Source organism: Macaca fascicularis, chromosome 1, assembly GCF_037993035.2.
Source record: "Macaca fascicularis isolate 582-1 chromosome 1, T2T-MFA8v1.1".
Taxonomy (NCBI): Eukaryota; Metazoa; Chordata; class Mammalia; order Primates; family Cercopithecidae; genus Macaca; species Macaca fascicularis.
Window position 1 is genome coordinate 232,154,478 of NC_088375.1, and position 27,775 is coordinate 232,182,252.

At 57.1% G+C, this 27,775-nt stretch overlaps 2 protein-coding genes and 1 long non-coding RNA gene across 12 annotated transcripts in view; 2 read left to right on the forward strand and 1 right to left on the reverse strand.

The window, feature by feature from the left end:
* The window catches only part of MMEL1 (membrane metalloendopeptidase like 1), a 40,070-nt gene extending 27,245 nt beyond the window's left edge, over window positions 1-12,825 (forward strand). For 2 of the 4 annotated variants that reach the window (XM_065530988.2, XM_065530982.1), the window contains 13 exons: window positions 4,801-4,937; window positions 5,284-5,377; window positions 6,895-7,023; window positions 7,495-7,593; window positions 8,435-8,518; window positions 8,901-9,004; window positions 9,329-9,387; window positions 9,838-9,957; window positions 10,780-10,913; window positions 11,026-11,091; window positions 11,425-11,520; window positions 11,821-11,897; window positions 12,372-12,825. In XM_065530988.2, coding sequence (XP_065387060.1) covers window positions 4,801-4,937; window positions 5,284-5,377; window positions 6,895-7,023; window positions 7,495-7,593; window positions 8,435-8,518; window positions 8,901-9,004; window positions 9,329-9,387; window positions 9,838-9,957; window positions 10,780-10,913; window positions 11,026-11,091; window positions 11,425-11,520; window positions 11,821-11,897; window positions 12,372-12,471 — 1,299 coding nt within the window. In that variant the 3' untranslated portion in view covers window positions 12,472-12,825. The remainder of the gene's footprint in view (window positions 1-4,800; window positions 4,938-5,283; window positions 5,378-6,894; window positions 7,024-7,494; window positions 7,594-8,434; window positions 8,519-8,900; window positions 9,005-9,328; window positions 9,388-9,837; window positions 9,958-10,779; window positions 10,914-11,025; window positions 11,092-11,424; window positions 11,521-11,820; window positions 11,898-12,371) is intronic. The other 2 variants (XM_065530984.1, XM_065530993.1) reach the window with 2 other exon arrangements.
* PRXL2B (peroxiredoxin like 2B) lies at window positions 11,997-16,956 on the reverse strand. Of its 7 annotated transcripts, none has more exons than XM_005545002.4 (7): window positions 16,795-16,956; window positions 16,449-16,653; window positions 15,954-16,005; window positions 15,327-15,390; window positions 15,155-15,230; window positions 14,740-14,858; window positions 11,997-14,370 (listed from the first exon to the last, which is right to left on the reverse strand). In XM_005545002.4, exons 1-7 carry the CDS (start codon window positions 16,855-16,857, stop codon window positions 14,353-14,355), a joined length of 597 nt encoding a protein of 198 aa, XP_005545059.3. In that variant the 5' UTR covers window positions 16,858-16,956; the 3' UTR covers window positions 11,997-14,352. The 7 variants fall into 7 exon arrangements, with proteins under 7 accessions (XP_005545059.3, XP_005545060.4, XP_015299192.3 ...); XM_005545003.4 differs by having other exon boundaries at window positions 14,740-14,826; window positions 15,155-15,250; XM_015443706.3 differs by having other exon boundaries at window positions 15,321-15,390.
* Window positions 16,957-18,462: 1,506 nt separating this feature from the next.
* On the forward strand, window positions 18,463-21,287 carry LOC123570507 (uncharacterized). The gene is made up of 2 exons (XR_006694716.3): window positions 18,463-18,956; window positions 21,092-21,287. It is a non-coding gene; the product is annotated as an uncharacterized lncRNA (long non-coding RNA).
* The last annotated feature ends 6,488 nt before the right edge of the window (window positions 21,288-27,775 follow it).

A 27,775-nucleotide genomic window follows, 5' to 3' on the forward strand; every position in this document is an offset into this window, starting at 1 on the left:
GGGCTGGAGAGGAGCAGCCCAGCCTGGGAAGGGACAAGTTCCCCACTCCTTCCGCCGACTCTCACCCTGCTGGAGCAGCCGGCCTTCTCAAGGGCCTCCTCCCCAAGGAGGCACAGGTGTGCAGCTTTGGCAAAGGGTGCCCAAGTCAGCAAGGGAGGGTAATGGCAAAAGGGGGTCCAAAGCCCCTGCCCCCTCAACCAGGGGATGTCCCTGAGTGTCTGGAGCCACAGCTCTTGCCAAGGGCAAGATAGAGAGACTCTGGGGAGAGCCTCGCCCCAGGGCACCTAGTGCCCTGGAAGGCTGGTGGTCTCTAGATCGGTGCTGGTCTCCAGGGCTGGCCTGCAGGGACACACCTTCCCCAACACCCCGCCGCCCCTCACACCCAGAACACACGCAGTGGGGCCAGGCTCTATTCTGGCCCTGGGCTTTATCCCCTTCCCAAACAAAGGCCTGTCTCGATCCAGGTTCCAGTGCGGGAGAGGGACAGGAAAGCAGAGTGACCTCTAAAACGTATCAGAAAGACAGAAACGGGGCATGGAAGCGGCCCGCTGAGAGAGCACCTTGCCTCACGTTTATCCCCGAGCAGGGAGACCCTGTATTTGATCACCCAAACTTGGTGAGGATGAGCTCAGCCAGGACAGCAGACAGGAGGGAAAGCCTTGCAGAGAACCAAGGGCCATGGCTGTCTGGGGCCAGCGTGTCTCACACAGCAATTCCCAAGGGTCTGGGGCAGGGACTCCCGGCTAGTGAGTGCCAGGCCTAGAGAGAGATGGAGTAGGAAGTAAAGCGGGGCACACCGTGTCTGACCTTGGGGGCCACTTTAAAGTCTCAGACCTGCCCAGGAAGGGTGGGGGTACGACAGGACGTGACCTAGTTCACAAGTAAGAGTGAGTGAAGGGGACGGGGCAGGTGGCAGAGAAGCCAATCAGAGGCTGCCACACAGCCCGGGTAAGAGATGGCAGCTCTGTCAAGTGGGCTGCCCGTGGTGGATTGATTTCGGAGGTGGAGCCAACAGGGTTTGCAAACGGACTAAATATGGAGAGAACTCAGACGGCCTGAGGTTGCTGTGGAGACATCACAATGGCAGGTTCAGGGGAGCGTCCAGGAGCACAGGGTTTTGGGACATTTAGTTTACAATGCATTTATGATGTTCAGAATTGCCCCAAAGTGAACACGTCCACACAACCACCTCTCAGATCCTCAGATCAAGACATACGTGACCACCGACATCTCAGAAGCCCCCACATGCCCCTGCCTAGCCCCTGTGCACGCCTCCTTCCCTGGAGAAGATGATCCTGTTCTCCCTGGAGGGAGGCCGGTCCCTGACGTGGCCTCTCGATTGCTGAGTGGCCTCTGACTCTAGGAAGAGACCCTGACTTCTCCCTGGAGGGAGGCCGGTCCCTGACGTGGCCTCTCGATTGCTGAGTGGCCTCTGACTCTAAGAACATGCGACAACTCGGGTCCCACTGTGCTGTCTCTGGGCCTTTTCTGAGTGACGCTGTCATGCCCATGCCTGTGTGTGCCTGTGGCAGGCAAGTGGGTGGGACTGGAATTGCTGGGTCGAAGCACACGCATCTGTTCAACAGTAACAGGCACCGTCTTTCCCCAGAGTCATCCAGGGATGTGCGCTCCCCAACAGCGGCTGGTGCCACATGCTCGCCCGTGCTGGGTGGTGTCCGTCCTCACCTTAGCCATTTGTGCACCTGTGTAGTGGGGTTTCATCTGGGTTCAACGTGGCTTTCCCCAAGGGCAGATAAGGTTAAACGCCATCTCCTGTCAACTGGCCAATGTCGTTCCCTTTTGTGGAATGTCTGTTCGAGTCTTGCCCATTTGTTCTATCGGGCGATCTTTCTCTTATTGCTTCTTGGAGTTACCTATTTTAGATGTGACTCCTTGGTCAGCTTATGTGTACAAATGTTCTCCCCACTGGGCAGCTTTGCTTTTTTACTCTCATAAGAGTTTCTTTGTGTTGAAGGAGGCTATTAAATGGTCCAATTTATTGACTTAGCAAACGTGTGCAGATCTCTTCTTCGTGGTTAGTATTCTTTGTGTTCTGCTAAAGAACTCTTTGCCTACCCTCAAGGTTGCTTAGGTCTACAATCTACTTTGAGTTGACTTTTTTAATGAGCAGTGAGATGTAGGAATTGTTTCTTTCTTATGGATTTCCAGTCAATCAGCACCATTTATTAAAAAGAGCCCCCTGTGAGTCCCTGGTCTTGGTGCTTTCTGTGTTATAAATCAGGTGTCCCTGTGTGTCTTTGTGTGGGCCCATATGTGTATTTCTGGACTCTCTTCTGCCCCACTGGTCTCTTTATCTACCCAAGTGATAACCCCTACCCCCTCACTCCTTCAGCTTTATAATGTCTTGGTAGTCAGTAGAGTACGTATGTCAACTTTGTTCTTCAAGAGTGTCTTGATAATTCTCAGTCCTTTGCATATTCATATAAAACTTAACATCAGCCTTCCATTTGCATACACACACACACACAAAGAGAAAACCCTGCTAGAAATTTGATAGGGATCACTTTGAATCTCTGTATCAATTTGGGGAAGACTTTGCAATGCCGAGTCTTCCAATCCATGAACATGGTATATGCTTCCGTTTATGCTTCAGTTTTTCTTAATAACTTTTGAAACTTTCAATGTCAAGTTCTTATACATATTTTATTAGATATATTCCAGGTGTTTGGTTTTCTACTGTAAATAGAATCATTTTGAAGTTATCTTATTTGTTGCTAACATATGGAAATACTGACTTTGTAAATATGCAGTCTTAATGCACTTATTAATTCTGGTTGTTTATTTGTAGAATAAACAAAATCGTATCATTTGTGAAAAACAACAGGGGGCTTGGGTTTTTTGTTTTTGTTTTTGTTTTTGTTTGAGACAGGGTCTCACTCTGTCACACAGACTGGAGTGGAGTGGCACAGTCATGGCTCACTGCAGCCTTGACCTCCTGGGCTCAAGCCTCCTGAGTAGCTGGGACCACAGGAATTCACCACCACCATGCCTTGGCTGATTTTTTGTTTTGTTTTTTGTTTTTCAGAAACAGGGTTTCTCTATGTTGGCCAGGCTGGTCTTGAACTCCTACACTCAAGCAGTCCTCCCGCCCTGGCCTCCCAAAGTGCTGGGATTACAGGCATGTGCCACCGCGCCTGGTCCAGTTTTATTTATTCTCTTTCAGTTCTTACTGGCTTTATTTCATGTTTGCTCTTACTGAACTGGCCAGGATTTTGAGCGTAATGCTGATGTCATGATAGTAGACATTAGAAGAAAAGCACATACATTCTTACCATTAAATTTTATGTTTGGCTGGGCACAGTGGCTCACACCTGTAATCCCAGCACTTTGGGAGGCCGAGGCAGGTGGATCACCTGAGGTCAGAAGCTCGAGACCAGCCCGGCCAACATGGTGAAACCCTGTTTCTACTAAAAATAAAAAAAAAACTAGCTAGGTGTGGTAGCACATGTCTGTAATCTCAGCTACTAGGAAGGCTGAGGCAGGAGAATTGCTTGAACCCAGGGGTCGGAGTTTACAGTGACCTGAGATCATGCTGCTGCACTCCAGCCTGGGCAACAAAGCGAGACTCTGTCTCAAAAATAAATTTTAAAAAAAGTTATGTTTGCTATGGAGTTTTGTTGCTGCTGCTTCATACATTTCTTTTATCGGATTATAGAACTTTCCTTCTATTTTTCTTTTTTTCTTTCTTCCTTTTTTTTTTTTTTTTATTTGAGACAGAGTCTTGCTCTGTCACGCAGGCTGGAGTGCAGTGAAGCAATCTCAGCTCACTGTAACCTCTGCCTCCCAGGTTCAAGCAATTCTCCTGCCTCAGTCTCCCAAGTAGCTGGGACTACAGGCGTGTGCCACCATGCCCAGCTAATTTCTGTATTTTTAGTAGACACAGGGTTTTGCCATGTTGGCCAGACAGATCTTGAACTCCTGGCCTCAGGTGATCCACCCACCTCAGTCTTCCAAAGTGTTGGGATTACAGGCGTGAGCCACTGTGGCTGGCCCCTTCTATTTTTATTTGCCAAGCGTTTTTATTATGAATAGATAGCAGATTTTATCAAATGCCTTTTCTGCACCTGTTGAAATGATCATGTGACTTTCCTCCTTTATTCAGTTATCATAGTGGATTAAAATGATTTGATTTTCAAATGTTATGCCGAACTCGTATTCCTTGAATAAATCTAATTCAGCTGTGAGGTATTATGGCATTTTGTATGAGTATGGCTAGGTTCTATTTGCTAATATTTTGCTTAGAACTTTTGTATCTATGACATAAATGAGACTGGTTTATTATTTGCTCTGCTTATAATATCCTATTTTGGTATTAAGGTTATTCTTGGCCTCATAAATCAAGTTGAAAAGCATTTTCTCATCTCTGGAAAGTTTTAGTACGATTGGCAGTTTTCTTTAAATGTCAGATAGAATCCACTGGTGAAGCCAGATGGGTCTGGAAATTTCTTTTTGAAAATTTTTTAAATGAAAGGATTCCGTTTATTTAACCTAGAAGACTATTCATATTTTCTATTTCTTTTTTTGTCGTTTTTGCTAAGTTGTGTTTTTCTAGGAACTTGCCTATTATACTTAGGCTTTCACATATATCTGCATGATCACTTGGGTTTTTACAGCTGTAGGCTCTGTGATAATGTCACGCACCCTTTCCTGATTCTGATTACCTGCACGTTCTCTCTTATTCCTTGAACATTCTTCAATGGGGGCTGGGTTTCTTAGGTTCGCAGGAACTGTTTCTCCCTTTCTCTCTCCCTCTTTTCTCCCCACTTCCTCTATCCACAGGGATTTAACTGGACTCTGTTCATACAAACTGTGCTATCCTCTGTCAAAATCAAGCTGCTGCCAGATGAGGAAGTGGTGGTCTACGGCATCCCCTACCTGCAGAACCTTGAAAACATCATCGACACCTACTCAGCCAGGTGAGGCCCAGGGAGGGTCTCCAAAGGCCTCAGCATCTTTGCCCCTGCTCTCCCATCCTCCCCAACACAGCTTCTGCTCCCAGGAGGGGACCCTATGAAGCATCTGCCCTGAGGGGTGTGGGACATGACGGGTTAAGCTTTAGTGACCAGTGGAGCCTTACATTAAAGATGTGTCACATCCCAAGCACCCGGGGCAGATGGGCTGGATCTTGGAGGAGGTTTTCTCCAGCACCCGTAACCCTCTGTTTGGGGTGGAACGTGCTGGCCAAGGGCCCTAGGCCATATCTCCTCCCTTGCAAAGACCTCTCACCTGTTCTCCCCCTCACCCTCTACCTTCTGCCCCCAGGACCATACAGAACTACCTGGTCTGGCGTCTGGTGCTGGACCGCATTGGCAGCCTAAGCCAGAGATTCAAGGACACACGAGTGAACTACCGCAAGGTGAGCCCCTGCCCCACCCGGAGCCTGGCCCAGCACTCATTCATTCAGGCCACGATGCTGAGCATAAGCTGTGGGCAGGTACCGAGGTCCACATCAGGGTCACAGCCATGGACGAGGCAGGGCGAGGCGCCTACGCTGGTCAACCATGAGCGGTCAACAAGGCAGAACGCAGCTCTGCCAAAACCACAGAGCATGATGTGGTGCGGAGGCAGGGAGGGACGAGGGCAGGGAGCGTTGCTCCGGGGAGGTGACATTTGAGACCTTAAAGGCCTGAAGAGAAGGCAGGGTGATTTCCCGAGAGAAGAAACAGCCAGTGCCAGTGCAGAGGCCAGAGGCAGGAGCAGGCAGGGACCAGGGGGCCAGACCCGGGGTCAGCAGGGGACAGGAAGGAGAAGAGGGCAGGGAGGGAGGTGAGGTGACTGCGGCTGTGGGCCACAGCAGCCGGTTTGGGTTGTACTCCCTGTCTGAAAACCGCCAGGGTGCTAAGAGCAGAGGCTCGGTCAGATTTCCTGCTCTGTAGTCACTGTGGCTGCTCCCGGCTGGGGTGAGGGTGGAGACAGGGAACCGCAGGGAGGCCCTAGCGGGATTCTGGCTGTTCTGGAGACAGTGAGCTGGGTAGGGGGCAGTGTCAGCATGGAGGCCAATGTGGTCACCCAGGTGAGGTGGCGGGTTTGGGCAGGGTGGTGGCAGACAGACAGACGCGGGGGAGGTATTGGCCACAGCAGCTGAGGGATTGGGTACAGGGGCTAAGGGCAGAGGGGAGTCGGGACTCTCAAGACCTTTGCTGGAGTAATGAGAGGGACAGAGGCCCCCACTGCAATGGGGAGACTGAGGCAGAGGCAAACTGGGGGTAAGTCAAGCCTCCTGGTGCCATGGGGGCTCAGAGACATCTGTGAGCCAAGCGTCAGTGGGGCACTGAGTCTAGGAGCTTCTGGGGAGGCAGAAAGGGCTGCCTCCCTTTCCTAGGGGGCAGGAGGTCCTGCAGCCCAGAAGGTGTGGCAGGACGCTGGGCAGAGCGCTCCCTGGTCTTGCCTGAGTCTGGGGTCCATAGTCTCGTGCCCCTGTGTCCCTGGGGACAGATGAGCAGGTGTTCTCACAGCTGCTTCAACAATGGGGAGACCAGGGCCCTGGGAGCTGGTGGCTGAGAGGCACATGGTCCCAGGCCTTGCTCTGGGTTCAGCGCCATCCCAGTGCCTTGGGACTGGGACTGGAGTCCTGGAGAGCAGAGTCCAGCCAGACAGCCAGGACAGGGACTGGGGAGGAACCCCCCAGCTCCCCAGGGTAAAGGCCCAGCTCTCAGTGGGGGGAGGTCCCCCAATCACAAGGGCGTGCCTATCCTCCCTCTGCCACTGCAGCACCCAGAGGCAAGGCTGAGACCATCCCATGCCCCCTGCTGGCCCCGGGGCACCCTGAGTCTGAGGATAGGTGGGTCTGCTCACCCCGTAAGCACAGGGCCCCATGCCAGGCTTGGCGAGGCTGACGTGGGGGCCGGTGGGATGAACGGGTGGCCCCGCCAGGCACTGTTCGGCACGATGGTGGAGGAGGTACGCTGGCGTGAGTGTGTGGGCTACGTCAACAGCAATATGGAGAACGCCGTGGGCTCCCTCTACGTCAGGGAGGCGTTCCCTGGAGACAGCAAGAGCATGGTGGGCACCCCTCATCCATGGCCCACCTGGGGCCAGCCTTCCGCAGGGACGCTGAGCCTCCCTGCCCTGGGACTCCCACCCTGCCCAGGCCTAGAGGCCCCTGGGAGAGCCACACTTGCTCCAGCGCACCAGACAGAGGGAGGCCAAGGGAAGCTGTGCCGGCCCCCATGCCCCTGACCCCAGCCGACCATTGGGCCCCACTCCTGGGCCCTGCAGGTTCAGCTGGGAAAGGCACAGGTGGTACAAGTTGCCCCAGGCCCATGAGGACCCACAGCCCAGCAGGGAGGACCCTGAAGTTGGGTGGTCATCTCGTCCCCCCAGCAGCCCTACACCTCACCCGAGAGGCCCACAGCTGGGCAGCCCAGGGCCTTGCCCCGGCAAGGCTCAGACCAGACCTCCCCAAAGCCCTTGAAGGTTGGTCATCTGCCCTCCAGATAAGTCTGGGACACGAGGGCCATGCCTGCTTCCCAGGTCAGAGAACTCATTCACAAGGTGAGGGCAGTGTTTGTGGAGACGCTGGACGAGCTGGGCTGGATGGACGAGGAGTCCAAGAAGAAGGCGCAGGAGAAGGTACATGGCTCGCAGAGGCCAGGGCAGCCCCGACTGGATCTGGGCACGGGCAGCACTGCCCCGACAAAGCCGCCTGACAGCCCCCATGGGGAGAAGGCAGCCCTGGGAGGCACAGACAGGACCACTCGTCCACTGTGGAGCTGAGGAAAAGCAGGCAGGGGTGGGAAGCTAGGCCTGGGACATCCACAGTGCCCCCCAGGAGCCAGCGGGGGTAGCAGTGGCCTCGGGAGTGAGGGTCAGACCCACCAGAAGCCCCTCTTTACCCAAGTGACAGACGGCAGCCAAGTGACCCCTCCAGGGCCCCTGCCCCCACCCAGGTCCCTGGCGGGCTGTTGGGCTGTAGGTCAGGTGGGCAGAGCCAGGCCCCTGGTGGGCTGTTGGGCTGTAGGTCAGGTGGGCAGAGCCAGGCCCCTGGCGGGCTGTTGGGCTGTAGGTCAGGTGGGCGGAGCCAGGCCCCTGGCGGGCTGTTGGGCTGTAGGTCAGGTGGGCGGAGCCAGGCCCCTGGCGGGCTGTTGGGCTGTAGGTCAGGTGGGCGGAGCCAGGCCCCTGGCGGGCTGTTGGGCTGTAGGTCAGGTGGGCGGAGCCAGGCCCCTGATGGGCTTTTGGGTTCTAGGTCAGGTAGGCGGAGCCTTCAATGCTCTGTCCCCATTAAACCTCCCCAGAGACTGCAAGGTGAGAGCCAAGTCCCGGAGTCCCCCAGTCCCTCACCCACAGGACAGGGATAACACAGCCAGGATGCCCTGGGCCGACCCCTCCCACAGTGGGGCACTCACTGACCGGCCCCAGGGCTGACCCCATACGCAGTGGGGCACCCACTGACCAGTCCCTCCTCCCCACTCAGGCCATGAGCATCCGGGAGCAGATCGGCCACCCTGACTACATCCTGGAGGAGACGGACAGGCGCCTGGACGAGGAGTATTCCAACGTACGCCCCTCACCCCAGCCCTAAACCGCCCCCTACACCGTGGACATGGGCCCTGATTTCCTGGGGCATCCTCTGTGCCAAGCCCTGCGCCCTCCTGCTGGATGCTAACATAGTTATCCTCACCGAGCCCTAGGGTGGTGGCTCCAGCACTACTCTCAGTGTACAGATGGGGAAACTGAAGCTTGGAGGGATGAGGGACTTGCTCAGAGTCACGTAAATGCTCACAGCCAGGGCTGCCCCACCCACCTGCACCCACAGCCAATTGTCCACGTGCAGACGCCTGGCAAGGCTTGAAGTCCTTCCCCAACCACCCGAGACCTCTCCCCTTGCCCCTCTGAGGGCCCAGCCCGAGCATCTGGCAGTGACTGCACCTCTCCCATAGCTGAACTTCTCAGAGGACCTGTACTTTGAGAACAGTCTGCAGAACCTCAAGGTGGGCGCCCAGCGGAGCCTCAGGAAGCTTCGGGAAAAGGTGGACCCAAATCTGTGAGTGGCATCGCTGGCACGGCATGGGGGGCCCACGGAGTGGCCAGGAAGGCATACAGGGCTACCTGCCAGGCGGGGAGACGATGCATGGCTGGGGTCCAGTGCCAGCTCAGGGGGGCAGTCACTGGGCCCATCTTCACCCTCTGCTTTCTGGGGCCCAAGTCGCCTCCTCCTCAGGGACCCCAGGAAGGAACCAGATATTGGGATAGGCCTCAGCCCCTCCTCTGGTGTGGCCGGGTTGGGCTGTGGTCCACCGAGGCAGAGAGAGCCCAGAGGGAGGGTCCCCGGAGAGGCGGCTCCCAGAGACCAGTTTGTCTATCACAGCTGGATCATCGGGGCGGCGGTGGTCAATGCGTTCTACTCCCCAAACCGAAACCAGATTGGTAAGTTCCTCTCCCTCCCCGCCCGCCCAAGCCTTTTGGTGCCAGAGTTGAAGGGCAGCTTGCAGCCCCCTGCCCATCCCTTTCTCCTGGGGGCACCCCAGCCTGTTCTCGGAATGCTCTCCTACATCACCCCTTGCTGCCCCCATGGGGAACATTCGCTCCCATGCCCATCAGGGGCTCAGGGAGGGACTTGGCAAGCGGCATGGAGCCTTTCCTGTGGACAGAACAGGATGGTGGGAGGAGGCCGGACTGAGGTCCTGGGTCTGCCAGGCATGAGCCCGCCCAGCCTCTGAACCTCCCTGTCCTCATCTGTAAATTGAGGGGGTCCTGACCTCTGCCTGCCTGTCTGTGGGATCAAGTGTGAGAACCCCTGGCGGTGCCATCCCTGAGCCTGGCACACAGGAGATGCATCTGCTCACAGTTTATTCTTTGTCCCACCCTTGGGATCAGTGTTCCCTGCCGGGATCCTCCAGCCCCCCTTCTTCAGCAAGGAGCAGCCACAAGCCTTGAACTTCGGAGGCATTGGGATGGTGATCGGGCACGAGATCACGCACGGCTTTGACGACAATGGTGAGGGGCCGCCCCTCCAACCACACACGCCCTCCCCTCTCCGCAGAGAAGCAGCTGGGAAGGGGCCTGGGGGCGCTCCATGCAACCCCTTCGTGGTTTCAGTGGGGACACCGAGGCCAGGTCCTCAGGGAGCTGTGGGGGCAGAGCAGGCCTTGAATGCCAGGCTGGGGCCCTGTCTGGGGGCACTGACTCCCAGCATGGCGGAGGGGACCCAGGGACTCCAGCCCATGACCCTGACTCCACCTGGCACTGGGCACTTCCCTCCCACGGCCTGTGACATGGGGATGACGACACCGCCCAGCACAGCAGTGAAGCCCAGATCCCAGCCTGGGGAGCCTCTCCAGGCGGCCGGCATCCTCCGCCAGGGGAGTGTGCCACCCCCGCCATGGCCATGCTGACCTCTGCCCCTTGGTGGGGACTGCCCTGCCTGGGACAGGGGCCCCAGCTGGTTTTCCCCTGTGGCTCGGCCATCGGGACATTCCATGGGCAGCCCTGTGTCCCCAGGGACCACGTGCTCCCCTCACCTGGGGTTTACAGTTTGGGCATCACAAGAGGAGCCCTTAAACCATGATGCCTCCAAGACCACAGGACCCAGGCACTAGGCCCTAGCCTCAGGGGGTGGCATGGGAGACCACTGAAGCCCTCCCTCTCTGGGGGCTGTGTAGCCCCAGGCAGCTGCTGCTCTTTGGAGCCCGTGCCTGCTCAGACCATGGGCTCTCCGTACTGGGGCTGGCTGCAGGAGGGGCCAGGCACAGTGGTTGCCGTGGGGCTGAGCATAGTCAGCCAGGGGCATGTGGGCAGCCCTCCTCTGCCCCTGCCCAGGCCGGAACTTCGACAAGAACGGCAACATGATGGATTGGTGGAGTAACTTCTCCACCCAGCACTTCCGGGAGCAGTCAGAGTGCATGATCTACCAGTACAGCAACTACTCCTGGGACCTGGCGGACGAACAGAACGTGAGCACTGCCACCAGCACCGAGGCTGCAGGGGGACCGGATCCCCAGCCCCGGCCCTGAGGGAGAGGGGAGTCCGGGCAGGGGCTGCCCCAGTCCTGTCTCCTGTACGCAGGTGAACGGATTCAACACCCTTGGGGAAAACATTGCCGACAACGGAGGGGTGCGACAAGCCTACAAGGTGGGGCCTGGCAGGGCAAGGTGGGGTCTGGCAGGGGAGGGGGTGTTAGCATGGCAGGGGAGGGGGCATCAGGGGCTCATTCAGGATGAGCACCATGCAGTGGGCTGCCTGGCCAGGGATCCCCCCTAGAGCCCAGTTCAGGGGTCTCTGAGTGACTGAAGTGGTGAGCACTCATCCATGGAGTGTGCGAGGGGCCCTTGCACCAAGTCCCTGCAGCAGCAGGACCCCCACAGGGGTAGGTCCTGGAGCCAGATCTCTGCTCTGCCCTGAGATCTGAGGGTTCTGGAGTCCAGGCTGGCAGGCCTGAGCCCAGCTCCCATCCGGTGCCTGCAGGCCTACCTCAAGTGGATGGCAGAAGGTGGCAAGGACCAGCAGCTGCCCGGCCTGGATCTCACCCATGAGCAACTCTTCTTCATCAGCTATGCCCAGGTGGCAGCCACAGTCCTGTTCCCACCATCCCCATGCTTCCCCACTCATCTCTGGAGGGCCCGCCCTGGGTTGCCTCCAGGGACCAGAACCCAGCGTGCAAAGCCCCTTGGGGGAAAAGCATGAGGGGTAGGGGGCGGGAGCTGGAGAGGATCCCAATGCTGATGGGAGGAGGGGGGCACCTGCTGGCTCCCCTCACCCCACCCTAGAAGGGGCAGCCTGGGGATAGTGGAGACCCTCCCCCACCCCTCCTGGCCACCCCATCTCCATCGCCTGTAGCCACACCCCCCCACACGCCCACAGGTGTGGTGTGGGTCCTACCGGCCCGAGTTCGCCATCCAATCTATCAAGACAGACGTCCACAGTCCCCTGAAGTACAGGCAAGTGCTCCCATACCCACAACCCCTTTGCCACCCACAACCCCCTCACCCCCACCCCAGTGGCCTGTAAGAGTTAAAGAAGAAAGCACAAAAAGCGGCTCAGCAAAGACAGGTTTATTTTGAGAATCAACCTGAGAGGGGCTTCTGGCCAATTTCAGCCAAGAGCATTCTCTTACTGACTAAGGGTATTTAAGGGTTTAGGAAGGGGGAGCCTACCACAGGCTGGGAATGTTTCTGTGTGAAGGAAAGTTTTATTGCAGAATTGGAATATCTCTGGTTGTAAGGGAGGTTATTCTCGGGATTGGCATGTTTCTGGTCAGATGGGGGTTTATCTCACAGTTGAAATGTTTCTGGTCATACTGACATGAGCCATTAGGCTGATGTTTTGGGCTGGTTTTTAATCACGGGGAACTTAAAATGACCGTGTTTGTCCAAGATGGCAATGCTCCTGCTGTCACACCCGCCCACCCACAGGGTACTGGGGTCACTGCAGAACCTGGCCGCCTTTGCAGACACGTTCCACTGTGCCCAGGGCACCCCCATGCACCCCAAGGAGCGATGCCGCGTGTGGTAGCCAAGGCCCCGCCGCACTGCGCGGCCCACGCCCACCCGCTGCTCCGAGGCATCTGTGCGGAGAAGGTGCAGCCAGCGGCGACCCAGCATGTGCCCCGGCCCGGCCGACCATGCCAAGCCTGCCTGCCAGGCCTCCGCACCTGGCCTAGGGTGCAGCCACCTGCCCGACACCCAGGGATGAGCAGTGTCCAGTGCAGTACCTGGCCCAGAGTCCCCTCTACGGACACCCGCGGGGCTCAGCGCCCCTGTCACAGCCCTATAGAGACGATCAACTGTGTCCTGCCCACCCTCCAAGGTGCATTGTCTTCCAATATCCACAGCTTCAGACTTGAGCTAAGTAAATGCTTCAAAGAAATCAGAGGCCTTGCTTGTCTGGGAGGGACCAGGGTGGGCAGACAGGTGGCAGTGGCCTTGGGCACAACAGCTGCCCGGGGATGGGGGGAGAATGACAGCTGGGAGCTGATGGGGAGGGAGCCAGTTCCAGTCAAGTCTCCTAGGGTCCAATGCCAGGGCCAGCAGTGACCAGGATGCCCCCAAGTGCCCCCCCCAGGGACCACACATTCAGATGCGGGGAGCCCCGCTGGGGCGTCGGGGGACCCAGAGAGCTGCAGCTGGGAACCTGACATTTAGCTTTGTGTAACTGAAAACCAGAGGAGGGGCTGAACCAAAGGGACGCGGTGGGTCACCTGCTATGCATTTGTAAATGGCCACTGAGAGGGTGGGGTTGGGGCGGGAGGGGAGCCGGGAGACCCGCAGGAGCCCACAGCGGCCCCAGGTTTGGACCAGGGAGTGCAGGGAGGGCTGCTGTTATCACCGGCCTGCACGGGAGGGGAGGGCCTGAGCAGGCAGTCTGACCTGGGAGGTAAGGGGTTCTGCTCTGGGCCTGTTAGGATCCCCAAGGGAAGGTGGCCAGGAAGCTGGACATACCTAACTGGACTAAGACCCTCCCAGGCCGGCCGCCCCACAGGCCATCCCTAGCAGGTACAAACAATGATTCTGACATCAGTAAAGGGCCTTGGGGCAGGCTGGCCCATCACCTGAGAGTCTCCAGGGTCTACCCACCCCACCAGGTGGAATCAAGCCCAACTCTGCCCTGAAAACCCAACTCTCCTGTGTGGCTCCCACCAGACACGGCACTGACCCCGACCCCGCTGCAGCTGACCCCACACTCCTCTCCTGACGTGGGTTCGGGTCTGTCGCCTTTGAAGGGACTGACAGGGCAGTGAGGTTACCATCCCCAGTGCCCCACAGGCCAAAGGCCCAAGGTCTCCAGAGACACTCGCAAAGCAGGAAGATGACACCTGGGACTCACAGCTACCCTGCCCGCCCCGAGGGCCTCAACAGTGAGCGAGGCGGGAGCTATGGAGGATGCAGGGCTCGGCGCTTGTGAAGCAGTGCGTGGCCAGGAACTGCAGTGTTTTCTTGTTTTGTTTTGTTTTTTTGAGACGAGTCTCGCTCTGTCGCCCAGGCTGGAGTGCAGTGGCCGGATCTCAGCTCACTGCAAGCTCCGCCCCCCGGGTTCAGGCCACTCTCCTGCCTCAGCCTCCCGAGTAGCTGGGACTACAGGCGCTGCCACCTCGCCCGGCTAGTTTTTTGTATTTTTTTTAGTAGAGACGGGGTTTCACCATGTTAGCCAGGATGGTCTCGATCTCCTGACCTCATGATCCGCCCATCTCAGCCTCCCAAAGTGCTGGGATTACAGGCTTGAGCCACCGCGCCCGGCCAGGAACTGCAGTTTTAACAGCTGGTTGCTGCCGGCGGATCAGGAGAGGTTCGGCATCCCGGCCCAGCAACTGCACAACGGTTCTTCCACGTGGACTTCCAGCTCACCCAGGGCAGCAGCCGCCGTCCACATCCTCAGAGGCCAGGGCCTTCGCCTCCCTCACACCTCCCTGTCACACTGCGGGGACAGCAGGGGCCCATGGGGCCGCTGGACACTGGACCAGGCAAATGCCTGAGAGGGTCCCCTCAGACAATCCCCAGCCCTCCCGAGGCTGAGAGGACAGGCCTCTCTCTCTGCCCACCATGTGTCGCCCCCACCTCTGAGGACAGCCTCGCGGTACCTGTCCATCCAGCCATGCTGCCCTTCGGCCCCTCTCAGCCTGCCCCCCTCTGCAAGTGGGGTCACAGGAGCATCCACATCCCAGGACACAATTGGCATGACGCCCAAGGTGCTGTGACTCAGCTCCCAGCGAGGCCCAGTGCTCCTCCCAGGGGACCTGGGGGCAGGGCGTGGGTTGGCAGGCAGTGCCCCCAAGGCCTAGCTCACCTGAGGCGGGTTGCTGGCACAGACCTCCGCAGAGATGCCCAGGACCTGCAGGATGTGCTCCTGGGGGACATAATCGCCTGGGGACTTCTGAACGAAATGCAGCAGCACTTTGTCACCACCTGTAGCAGTGGGCAGGCAATCAGGGCGCCCCGAAGGCTGCCTGCACCTCAAAGCCACGTACCAGGAGAAGGGAAGGCGGGGCAGACCTGGCCGGCCATATCCCCCACTCAGCTACCCAGATGAGTGAGCTGTTCTGCCACAGCCCAGCTCAGCCCAGCAGACATGCAGAACCAGGCCACATTGCGGTGGAAGGGCTGTGATGAGATTGACAAGCCAGAGAGAGGGCCTGGGCTAGGCCACCAAGTTCAGCAAGGTCCTCCCTGAGGCAGTGGCCGGGGCCCCTCCCTCAACCCACCTTTGCTGACCACCAGCAGCCCTCCGCTCTGCAGCAGGTCCCCAGACAGGTTCCCCTGGATGCCAACAGCCTTGGCCTATCAGGAGTGGGCAAAGCCTGGGTCAATCCTAGAGGAAAGGCCCCTGGGAGCTCCCACCACCCCCCGGCCTGTACAGCCTTGACCCACACAAACCTTGGCAGCCACATCACGCACAGGCTTCCCCAGAGCCACCGGGAGGATGCTCAGGCTGTTGTACCTGCGAAGACACCAGGTCGCTTGGCCAGACTCCAGAGAAGCCTGGGTCCAGAGCCTGCTCCAGTGTCCACAGACCAGTTCCTAGGTCGGGCCCCACCCCACCCCACCACTCACCTCACCAGGGCTCAGAGATGGCCCAGGCAGCTAGATCAGCAGCCAGCCTAGCCCACCGGCAGGTTGGACACCGAGCCCAGTGGCTGCTGGCCAAGGGCCCACAGAGGGTGCAGGGAGCATGGATGGAGCAGGCTGGGTGTGCTCAGGGATCTGGCTCAGCTGGCAACTGCCAAGCAAAGGAGGCAGTCTGTGGCACAAACACCAGAAAGCTAGGATGGCCCCTGATGGGGCACGAGGCTCCAACCTCCGAGGTGGTCTGGACACCGAGAGTAAGCCCTAGACAAGGTGGCTCGTTACAGTTGCCCAGCACCCAAGAGAAGGCCTGGCAGAAGGGCTGGTCGACAGTGCCACCAGAGCTGCCTTGTCAGCAGGGAGAGGAGGTGGCAGGGAGTGGTGGGCACCCCTGGGCCCTCCGCCCCATGCGACCTGAGGGTGCCCGTCCCCACTCACCGCTTGAAGCCCAGCTCCTTATAAAGCTGCTTGCTCTCGTCCAGGTAGAGCTCTGGAAAGCGGAAGCCACAGATGTGTGCCCCAGGCCTGGAACCAGCCCCCAACCCACTCACCACCAAGAATCACCCTCCTCCTTCTGACCCTCTGTTCTTCTGCCCACCTCCGTGCTCAGCCCACCCACCCAGGGCCGGGAGAGGTAAAACAGGGCTGAGTGACCCCCTCCCCTCAGAAGAGGGGCTGAGTCCCAGAGGTGACAGGTGGAACCGGCGAGGCAGAGCTCGCCCAGACTCTGCTGCTAGGCTCAGGTCTGTGCAGGGCATCACCCAGCCACCAGCTGCGGGGCGGGGTGGCAGGGAGAGACGAGGGACGCTGACCTGTGGACATATCAAGGCCACTCCAGGAGACAGAAGAGCCAGGGCTGGGCAAGAAAGGGCCCCGAACGCCCTGAGTTTAGGGAAGGGTGTCTGCGCCGCCGCGTCGGGGAACAGGACGCACCTCCCGCGAAGTAGCCGCCGTCCAGGAACTCCTGCAGACCCAGGGCCTCGGGCCCCACGCCCACCAGACGCACACCGTGCTGCTCCAGGAGCCCCGCGAGGCCGCTGAGGTCCTGGGCGATCCAGCGGCACACCACGCAGCCGAAGCGCCGCAGCCCGGCCACCACGCACGCGCGATCCCGCCACAGGCTCCGCAGCTCCACGGCCTGCCAGGCGGCTGGGTCAAGGGCGCGCCCCGCGGCCCCCAGTCCCGCCCCAGCCCCGCGGCCCCCACCAGCCCATCGCTGCCAGGGCGCCCGGGCAAGAGCCGGGGACGCACCCACCGTCCTGCGCTCGCCCGGTCTCACCTCCCCGGTCACCGCATGCTTCAGGATGCACGCGCCCACGCGGGCAAGGTCCACCGTGCTCATGGCCGCGGCCGCCCGCCCTGGTTCCCAGCTCCCCGCTCCCGGCTCCTCGTTCCCAGATCCCCGCTCCTGGCTCCCAGATCCAGCCCCAGGCCCCGCCTCGAGATGCCCCGGCCACGCCTCTCTCGCGCCGCCGAGGCCCCGCCCTTTCGGGCTCGTCTCCGCCCCGGGCCCCCCCACAAGATGGCCGCAGAGCGCCCAGCCACGCCTCTGGCCACGCCCCTCCGCACCCCGAGCCCTGCTCCGCCTCCTCGGATTCGCCCCTAGTCACGCCTTGCTTCCCCTCCCACTCCAGGCCAAGCCTCGAGATCGTGGCGCCAAATCCCGCGTCCGCCTGCTTGGGTCCCTCCCGCCTCCTCAATCCGGGCCTTGCTGGATGGTTGCTGTCCCGCGTCCCGGTCCCGCCCCTAGCCCCGCCCCTAGCCCCGCCCCAGCCCCGCCTTCCCGTTGGGCCCAGACTTGGACTCCGTCGGCCATTGGCGCAGCAGGCGGAGCTGGGCGGTGCGACCCTCGGCGCGCGATGCGCCTGTGCGGAATGCAGCGGGAGGCGGGGCAGGCTCACGGTGGTCCCGGGGGGTGGCTGGGACGGCGCACCCAGGGGTGGTCCAGGGAGCAGCGGGGGTCTCCCTGCGGGCTCGCGCGAAACTGGGCTGGATTCAAGGTTGAGGGGAGAGGGTAAGCGAAGGGGTCGCGGGCATAGGGGACCGCGGCCCGGGGTCTCCCGCGGGGCGGGGGTCCCAGCAATGGGGGTGCGAGGGCTTAGCCTTTCCACGTGGTCTGGTTTTCGCTTGAAAATCCCCGCAAATGCGGCGGTATCTCAATTATACATGGACGCGTTGTCTTGAATCATAAAATACTGTTCATGTCGTGCCGGTTGCATATCAGCTTTTAACCCCCCAAACCTTGGGGCGAAATGGACCCCGGGGAGATAAACACAGCTCCCAGAAGTGCACTGCGGGTCAGGAGCCTGGCAGATGCGTCCTGTTCCTCCCCCACTGCAGCCCTGTGATAGCGTTTATCACCGAGTTGGGATGAGGGCCGGGTCACAGGTTCACCCAGCCTGGGCTCCCAGCTGGGCGGGCCCGGCCTGGCAGAGTCTGTGCTCCTGGCACGGGGCCTCACTCCCCAGGACAGTTCCAGGGGCCTGGGCGGGCTGGAGAAGGAAGGGGGAGCCCCCACACTGTATTCCAAATAATGGGAGGCCCGGGGGGGTGCTGCTGCCCTCGCCTGTGCCCTCGCCCTGGGGTGGTGAAGGTCCAGACAGGGAAACGGAAGTCGTTCCTATGTCAGGGCAAAAGGCAAAACAAGGAAGGGGAAGCCCGAGGAGGGAGGAGCTGTGGCAGCCCCAGAGCCCAGGAGTGCAGCCCCCAGAGACCAGGGCTACCCCTCTACCGTGTCGGACTGTGCAGGAGGGGGCGCCTCCACCGTCTCGGGCTGGTCAGGAGGGGCCCTCTGCTGTCTGGGGCTGTGCAGGAGGATGCCCTTCTACCGTCTCGGGCTGGGCAGGAGGGGCCCATCTATCTTCCCCGGCTGCGCACGAGAGGCCCTCCCCCGTGTTGTGCTGTGCAAGCAGTGAGCAAGCGCCGCCTCCTTGGGAGCTGGGATCCCAGACGGGATTCAGCCATTTTCAGAGACCTACCGAGAAACAAGAATGCCAGATCAATTCCTCGCCTGGCATCTCCCACCAGCGCCATCGCTGCAGGAGCCTCGCAGGAAGCCAGCGGGCAGAGGAGAGTGGGGAAGGAGCTTGCAGCCTCCCAGCGCCAGTGCTGCGGAGCAGAAGGTGGCTGGGAGGCCGAGAAGCCGTAAGAAAACAGCAGGGCCAGCCCATGTGGCGCTCAGATACATGCTGTGTGTGTTTGCATATGTAGGGCCTGGAAAAACTCCACCTCCATCCTTTTGAGGTCCTGGCTGAGCCCAAGAGTTAAATCAAGATAAGACAGATCATCATGCCAACGTATTTGATTCAGGTTGGATGTGGCTCGGGAGCCCTCCTAAGGAAATGAAGACTCAGTGAAGCGGCCTCAGTCACTCGTGTGCTGAGTTGGACGGAGAACAGTGAGGTTCCAGGAAGCAGCTAGATGATGTGAGGGCCTGAAAAGGTGAGAGGCATTTTATCAAGGACTGTACAGCATTTGCTGGTTCTCAGCTTCTCATACTTGAGGATCCGAGGTTTCTAGTGTAGGGAGAGCATCTTTCGCCCGGGAATTTCATCTTCTGCTTTTAAGAAACACAAGAGAGATCAGAATGGTCTTTTTGCACCTGTTTTTTTTTAGCTGCCTTTAATTCCAAATAGTGACTGCCAGAGCAGCCTGTATTGGGGTGGCACCTTCTTAACTCTGCATGCTGTGCATAACTGGCACACATCATTTCAAGTAAATAGACAGGTTTGCTTACTTTTTACTCAGGTGCAACGTAATTCAGAAAAGTGTAGACATGCTCAGTAGGCAGCTCCTTCTACCTGCCTGTCGACTTTCTTTCATCCATGACGTATTGGTCGGCTCTCGCTAGGCTGTGCTGCTGAAACAACTCGCAAGCCTGGGTCAATCACAGCAACCAAGTTTCCCCTCCCACTCACGTTTCTTGTTGGCCACGGGGTGGCTCAGCTCCTGATGCCTCCTTCATTCTGGGGTCCAGGCTGAGCAAGCTGTGGCTCTCTGGAACATGCCGTTCTCCTGACCAAGAGAGGACACGGAGGAGAGATGGAGAAACCATGCCACACTCTCCCAGTGGCCATACACAACTGGGATGTGTCGCTTGCACTCCCATGCCACTGGCCAAAGCAAGTCGTGTGGCCAAGGAGGCTGTCTGAGGGGCAGGGAAGAGCGCTTCCTCCTCCAGGTGGTGTCAGCTCTGGGACTGGGTTTTAGCTTTTCTTACAAGGGAAGAGCTGGCCCGTTACTGCAGCAGGGATGCTGACAGAACACATGAAACTCCAGGGTCAGAGACAAAGGACTTTGTCATTCACGGCATGGCAGGCAGGTGCTCACCTGTGTGTTTGGTCTTATCCCCTTGCCCCCAAGTTCCACGGACACCATGCGGGTAGGCCTGGGTGGGCGCTGCACAGTCAGTGAGTTTGCATGGCCACTGAGGAGCCCTGCACTGGGGGAGTCGGCTGTTTCTGCAGCAAGCAGTGAGCAAGCTGCTCTTTGTCCCTCGAGGACTCTCAGGGCAAACCACCCTGAGAAATGGGGGAGGGTACTCAGGGCCTGCGTTCCTGGCAGGCCCTGTGAGAGGTGGGGGGCACGAGACACTTGTGGAGGACTGCCCTCTTAACAGGAGAAGCTGCCAGTACCAGAGGCCAAAGGGAGTTACTCAGAGATTTCACTGGCATCCCTAGGCTGCCTGGTGCCACATATGTGAAAACAGTCATTTCATTGAAGCTTGTCCACTCAGTAGCTATTGAAGCGGGGAGGGTGTCTTAGTCTATTAAGGCTGCTATTTTAACAAACAAAAAAATATAAACTACCACAGACTGGGTGGCTTTTAAAGAATAGAAATTGATTTCTCACATTTCTAGAGGCTGGAGGTCCAAGATCAAAGCGCCGGCATATTCAGGGTCTGGCGAGGACCCCTTCCTGGTTCCTAGATCGCTTCTTCATGCCGTGTCCTCACAGGGCGGAAGGCACGAGGGGGCTCTCCAGGACCGCCTTTTTAAAGGCACGAACCCTGGCCAGGCACAGTGGCTCACACCTGTAATTCCAGCACTTTGGGAGACTGAGGTGGGTGGATCACCTGTGGTCAGGAATTCAAGACCAGCCTGGCTAACATGGTGAAACCCTGTCTCTACTAAAAATACAAAAGTTAGCTGGGCGTGTTGGCAGGTGCCTGTAGTCCCAGCTACTCGGGAGGCTGAGGCAGGAGAATCACTTGAACTCAGGAGGTGGAATTTGCAGTGAGCCAAGATCGCGCCACTGCATTCCAGCCTGGGCGACAGAGTGAGACTTCGTCTCAAAATAAAATTAAATTAAATAAATAAATAAATAAATAAGGGCACTAACCCATTCCTGAGGGCTCCACCCTCACTAAGCACCCACCTAAGCACATGCCAAAGCCCCACCTCATAATGTCATCGCATTAGGGATTCGGTTTCAGCATATGAACTGGGGGAGGGCACACAAACGGGGGAAATTGGCTCCACTGTGTGAAAATTGTCAATACCAAGGCAGAGTCACTTACGTCAGGACCCAAGCAAAACGCAGCTGGGAAGCCTCAAGGAAAGGTTTCTCATGCCCAGGTGCCTACGATGAGAACTGTTGCAGGGACTCCGACAGCACACAACATTCCAGATCAGCTCCTCCTATGAAGACGCCTCCCCAGCAACAATTGTGTTACCCGTGAGTGATCACTAACCCTGCAATAAGCTCCTGTACCCAGTGAAGTCTATTCCAAAACAATCTGTGTAGACTTCCTCATCTCACCCATAAAAGAAAGACACACGTACGGTCCCCTACAGCATGCATATCCCAGATTGCAATCCCCTGCCATCCCCCAGTAAACTTCGTTTGGGAGAGCCGGTCTCTCTGTTATTTATTTTACACGGACAAGTTGCAGCATCGTGGCCAGCAGCAGAAGTCCTACTAGAAGTCCTACTAGGCTTCTTGAGTCTGTGGGTTGGTATCTTTCATCAGTTTGGGAATTCTTCTATTTTGTTTATTTGTTTGTTTGTTTGAGATGAAGTTTTGCTCTTGTTGCCCAGGCTGGAGTGCAATGGCTGGATCTCAGCTCGCTGCAACCTCTGCCTCTTGGGTTCAAGCGATTCTCCCACCTCGGCCTCAGGAGTAGCTGAGATTACAGGCACCCACCACCATGCCCAGCTAACTTTTGTATTTTAGCAGAGACAAGGTTTCACCATGTTGGTCAGGCTGGCCTTGAACTCCTGACTTCAGGTGATCCACCCACCATGGCCTCCCGAAGTGCTGAGATTACAGGCGTGAGCCACCGCACCCAGCGGGGAATTCTTTTTTTTAACCACTGTCTTACAATGATGTCTCATTCTTTCCTTCCTTCCTTCCTCTTATTCTGGGAAGCCCAATACACATATATTAGATCTTTCAACTAATGCGTCTTGTTGAGTCAGAGTCATGTGAGTCTCCTGTTCTGTGTTGTGCTTTTGTTTCCCACAGGTATTTCGGTGCCTGTTTGCACCATTTCTGTTGCCCTGTCTCTGTCTCCCCTCCATGGTCCACCTGCCACCAAGTCCAGTCTGCCGTCACCCATCTCATGAGGCTGACCTGCAGCCCTGGGATGTCCATTTGGTTCTTTCATATAGGTTCCAACCAGCTGTGGAATTCTCCATCCGGAGATCCCATTAGACGGCATTTCCTGTTTTTAGTAACACATTAATGAGTTATTTTAAAATACCTGTCTACTGACACTAACTAAACAAATAAAGGTACTAACCCATGTGTTCCTGAGAGCTCCACCCTCACTGCCCACCTAAGCACATGCCAGAGCCCCACCTCATAATGTCATCGCATTCGGGATTCGGTTTCAGCATATGAACTGGGGGAGGGGACACAAATGGGGGAAATTGGCTCCACTGTGTGAAAATTGTCAATATCAAGGCAGAGTCACCTACATCAGGACCCAAGAAACTCACATCTGAGTTTCTGCTCCTGTTGCCTCTGTTTTCTTTTTCTTTTTATTTTTTTTTTTGAGATGGATTCTTGCTCTGTCACCAGGCTGGCATGCAGTGGCACAGTCTCAGTCACTGCAACCTCCGCCTCCCAGGTTCAAGCGATTCTCCTGCCTCAGCCTCCCAAGTAGCTGGGACCACAGGCACGCACCACCACACCCGGCTAATTTTTGTATTTTTAGTAGAGACAGGGTTTCACCGTGTTGGCCAGGCTGGTATTGAACTCCTGACCTCAGGTGATCCACCCTCCACGGCCTCCTAAAGTGCTGGGATTACAGGCGTGAGCCACCGTGCCTGGCCAGCCTCTGTTTTCTTTTGATTATGGCACACACCTTCCTGCCTCTTCTCATGTTTACATCTCTGTTCTAGCCCTGGGCCCTGCAGACGTTAGGGGAGGTGTGCCTAGTACACAAACACACATGTGTGCACAAAGATGGGTCACTGTCAGGGCGTGGGGAGATCGAAGGACCTGAATCAGACCAGGGCTTGTTCAGATGCTAGCTCTGGCACCGCCCAGCTGGGTCACCGTGGGTAAGTCACCACCTTGTCTAAGCCTCAGTTTCCTCATCTGTAAAATAGACTCTAGTAACCGCCTTTGCCATCCGCACACTCAGTTGGCCACTCTGGCCGGCTCACCTTGCTTCTGAGGAGCAGAAATCACAGCTCCGCTGTGGCTGAGAGGATGCTGGACACACTCAGTTGTCGGCCACTCTGGCGGGCTCACCTTGCTTCTGAGGAGCAGGAATCACAGCCCCGCTGTGGCTGAGAGGATGCCGGAGCACTCCAGCTCCACCCCAGTGGCCCCTGGCCCCCGCCATCCTGCCCATCCTCCTCCAGCAAAGCCCAGGATGTCCCCATGAGACGCCTCAGGGACTCAACCAGGTGGGCAGGCTGCAGAGGACCCCTGGGAAAGGGCAGCTGTTTCCCCAAGTCTCACCCTATATACACCAAAGATGGGATTTGATCGACTTTCTTTTTTATATTTATTCATTTATTTATTTATTTATTTATTTATTTATTTATTTATTTATTTATTTTTGAGGCAGGATCTGGCTCCCTCACCCAGGCTGGAGAGCAGTGGAGCAATCTCAGTTAACTGCAGCCTCTGCCACCCAGGCTCAAGCGACCCTCTCACCTCAGCCTCCCAAGCAGTTGGGACTACAGGTGTGTTCTGTCTGGCTAAGTTTGTATTTTTAGTAGACACGGGGTTTCACCATGTTGGCCAAGCTGGTCTTGAAGTCCTGACTTCAAGCAATCCACCTGCCTCGACCTCCCAAAGTGCTGGGATCACAAACTGAGCCACTGTGCCCAGCCTAAAAATTATTTTGTAATTGTGATAAGATATACGTAATGTAAAATTCACCATGCAGGAGCATTTTAAGATCAGTTCAGTGGCATTACATACATTCACATTGCTGCAGCCATCACCACCATCTATCTCCAGAATTTTTTGACAATCCTGAACTGGAACTCGGCACCTATGAAATGCTAACTGCCTCCCCCAGCCCGGCACCCACCACTCTACTTCCTCTCTATAAATTTGACAATTGTAGGCTCCTCATAGAAGTGGCATCATGGCCGGGCGCCGTGGCTCACGCCTGTAATCCCAGCACTGTGGGAGGCCGAGACGGGAGGATCACGAGGTCAAGAGATGGAGACCATCCTGGCTAATACGGTGAAACCTCGTCTCTACTAAAAACTACAAAAAACTAGCCGGGCGAGGTGGGGGGGCACCTGTAGTCCCAGCTACTCGGGAGGCTGAGGCAGGAGAATGGCGTGAACCCTGGAGGCGGAGCTTGCAGTGAGCTGAGATCCGGCCACTGCACCCCAGCCTGGGCAACAGATCGAGACTCCGTCTCAAAAAACAAAAAAAGTGGCATCATAATGGCGTTTGTTTTTTATGAATGACTTAAGTCATGTGGCGTAAATTCCTCAACATCCATCTATAGTGCAGCCTGTGTCCGAATTTCCTTTTCAAGGCTGAGCACCCTTCCACTGGACCTTTCAGCCACATTTTCCTTATTCTTGTACCTGTTGATGGACTTTTTCGTGGCGTCCACATTCGAGCTCCTGTGAACGCTGTGGCTGTGAACCTGGGTGTGCAAATATGTGCTCAAGTCCCTGCTTTCAGTTCTTGGGGATCTATGCCCAGAAGCGGAATGGCTGGATCACGTGGTCATTGCAGTTTTAATTTTTTGAGGAACTGCCCTAATGTTTTCCACAACAGCTGCACCATGTCACATTTCCGCCAGCAGTGCACGAGAATTTTAATTTCTCCCCTTCCTCAGCAACAATTATTCCTCTCCATGGCTCACGCACTTTGGGAGGCCAAGGTGTGTGGATCACCTGAGGTCAGGAGTTCAAGACCAGCCTGGCCAACATAGTGAAACCCCATCTCTACTAAAAATACAAAATTAGCGTGGCATGGTGTCAGGTGCCTGTAATTCCAGCTACTTGGGAGACTGAGGCAAGAGAATGCCTTGAACCCGGGAGGCAGAGGTTGCAATGAGCCAAGATCTCACCACTGCACTCCAGCCTGGGCAACAGAGCGGGACTCTGTCTAAAAAAAAAAAAAAAATCTTGCTCTCTGTATTGGGGGCTTTAAAAGAAGCCGTCCATCCCGCTGGGCCTGAGGTGGTCTCCCTGTTGTTCTGATTTGCATTTCCCATTTCCCTAACGCTTGGTGGCACTCAGCCTCGTTTCATGGGCATGATGGCCATTCGTGTGTCTTCTGTATTCTAGTCCTTTTCCATTTTTTAATCCAATGGTTTCTCTCTGATGTTGTTGGGGTGTAGGGTTCTTTACATATTCTAGACGGAATGCCTGTTCTGATACACTTTCTCCTAGTCCATGCGTTGCCTTACATTCTATTAATTCATGTTTATAAAGTCCCATGTATCTATTTTACATGTTTCTGCCTGTCTTTTTCCTGTCATACCCTAGAAATCACTACCAAGTTTAACATCAAGAGGCTTGTGTTTTCCTTTGAGGTCTCAGAGTTTTAGGTCATACACGTTGAACAAGCACCAGCACCAGCAGAGTGGAGCTGCCACCAGGGGTCACAGCCAAGCGTCTGGAGCGCAGTTGTGCACCGACCAGGGAAGGCCCAGGCCTGGGTGGGCCTTTCCGCAGGATCCTGGAATGTTGCTTAGGGGAGGCTGAGACCAGACTGGCAGTCACCTGTCTGGGAAAGCACCAGGCCCTGCGGAAGTCCCCATGGTGACAGTCACGTCCTGGCCACGTGAGCGAGTGTGGGGGAGGGAGGGCAGGGAGGCGGAAGTCCTGGTATTTTCCTGCAGACTGGCACGGGCAGGACCTGAGCGGCCCGAAGCCGCGAGGCGCTGCCACTGCTCCTTCTGTGCCCGGTGCAACCCCAGCTCATGGGGTCTGGGCTGCCTGTGATCCCGTGCCCCCCACTTCACACTCAGGGTTCTGGCTTCCCTGCTGTGAGCCTGTCTCTCCTCTGTGGGAGGGGCCAGCCTGAGCAGCCATCCCTGTGCCCACTGCCCAGCATAGAGTGGGTGTCTCATAAATGTGGGCTGAACAGAACCTGCCCCTGGGGCCTCCCTCACTGCTAGGCATACAGCAGGTGCCTCATAAATGTGGGCTGAACAGAGCCTGCCCTTGGGTCCCCCAACTTCCAGACATAAAGTAGGCACTTTATAAATGTGGGCTGAACAGAACCTACCCTGGGGGCCTCCACTTCCCTTTGATGGGAGCAGAGAACCTTTGCCGGGCAGTGGCCACTCAGTGCCTGGGACAGGTGCCCCTTTCTCCCACCCTGGCCTATCTCGGGACATCTGAGGGAGGGCAGGGCTGTGCCCCCCACTTCACACTCGAGGGTCTGGCTGCCTCACCTGTGACCTTGTCTCTCCTCCGTGGAAGGAGCTGCGCCGTCTTTTTCACTCTCCACGATGACCATTCAGTGAGACAAGGTGACAGCGGCTCCTGCGTTTAAAAAGGAACCGTTCGCGTGGCTGCTGCAGGCAGGCCCCGCACTCGGGCAGTGAGGCTTCGGCCCTGAGAAGGCCCTGACCCCAGAGGCCTGGCCCTGGCTGGGAGGGAGTTGGAGTCCCCGGACTGGGGCAGCCCCTCTGCACCTGGGGTGGTGGAGCAGGAGCTTGGCTGCCGGCGGGGTTTCCTCCCAGCTCTGGGAGCCACCTCGCTGCAAACGCTGTGACTTCTGAGCGCCGCCGTCTCTGTTTGACACTGTTAATCCTTTAGGTGACTTTTTTTTTTTTTTTTTAGATGGAGTTGTCTTCGTTGCCCAGGCTGGCATGCAGTGGCACGATCTCAGCTCACTGCAACCTCTGCCTCCGGGGTTCAAGTGCTTCTCCCGCCTCAGCCTCCCAAGTAGTTGGGATTACAAGTGCCCAACACCATGCCCAGTTAATTTTTGTATTTTTCATAGAGACAGGGTTTCACCATGTTAGTCGGGATGGTTTCAAACTCCTGATCTCAGGTGATCTGCCCACCTCCGCCTCCCAAAGTGCTGGGATTATAGGCATGAGGCACCATGCCCGGCCTAGGTGACTTCATGGTGAGATAACGCACAGGCATGGTGAGCAGCGTGGCAGAGGACCCGTGTGCAGGGCCCTGTCTCCCACCAGGGACCCCTTCATCTGGGAAACCTCCGCTGCAGGACAGGGACGCCGTGTCGTCAGGACGCAGGGTCTCTCCAGGGCACTCGAACCTCCTCTGAGCCTCTTAGAACTCCAGGACAGGGTTGCCATGTCGTGAGAAGGACACAGGGTCTCTCTAAGACACTTGAACCTCCTCTGAGCCTCTTTGAACTCCAGGAGTGTCGTGAGGATGCAGGGTCTCTCCAGGGCACCCGGGCCTCCTCGGAGCCTCTTTACACTCTTTGGCTGCGGGCTTTCTTCTCTGTGGCGAAAAGTACACGACGTTTTATTGACCATTTCAGCCACTGGCAAGTGTGCAAATCAGTGGCTTTAGTCCATTTGTAATGCAGCTGGACCCCACCCTTTCCTGAATCCTACAGGCCAGAGCTGAGGGCGGGAGGGGCCTGTGCAGCAGCCTGAGACCAGCTGTCCAATGGCAGGGCTCCCTTCTGGGAAAGCCATGGTCCCCTGGGGCCAGCCTTCCCCTAGCAGTGGTGGTTCACACGTCTCTCCATCCCATTTCCGGTGCAAAAGCGACACAGACAGATGCAAACCCAAACAATGCAGACGTGGAGGAGGGAGAAAGTGAAAGTGGTTTCGGAGCCCCTCCAGCCACCCTCTGGGGACACCTGCCCGGCGTTCTTCAGACACGAGCGCTCCC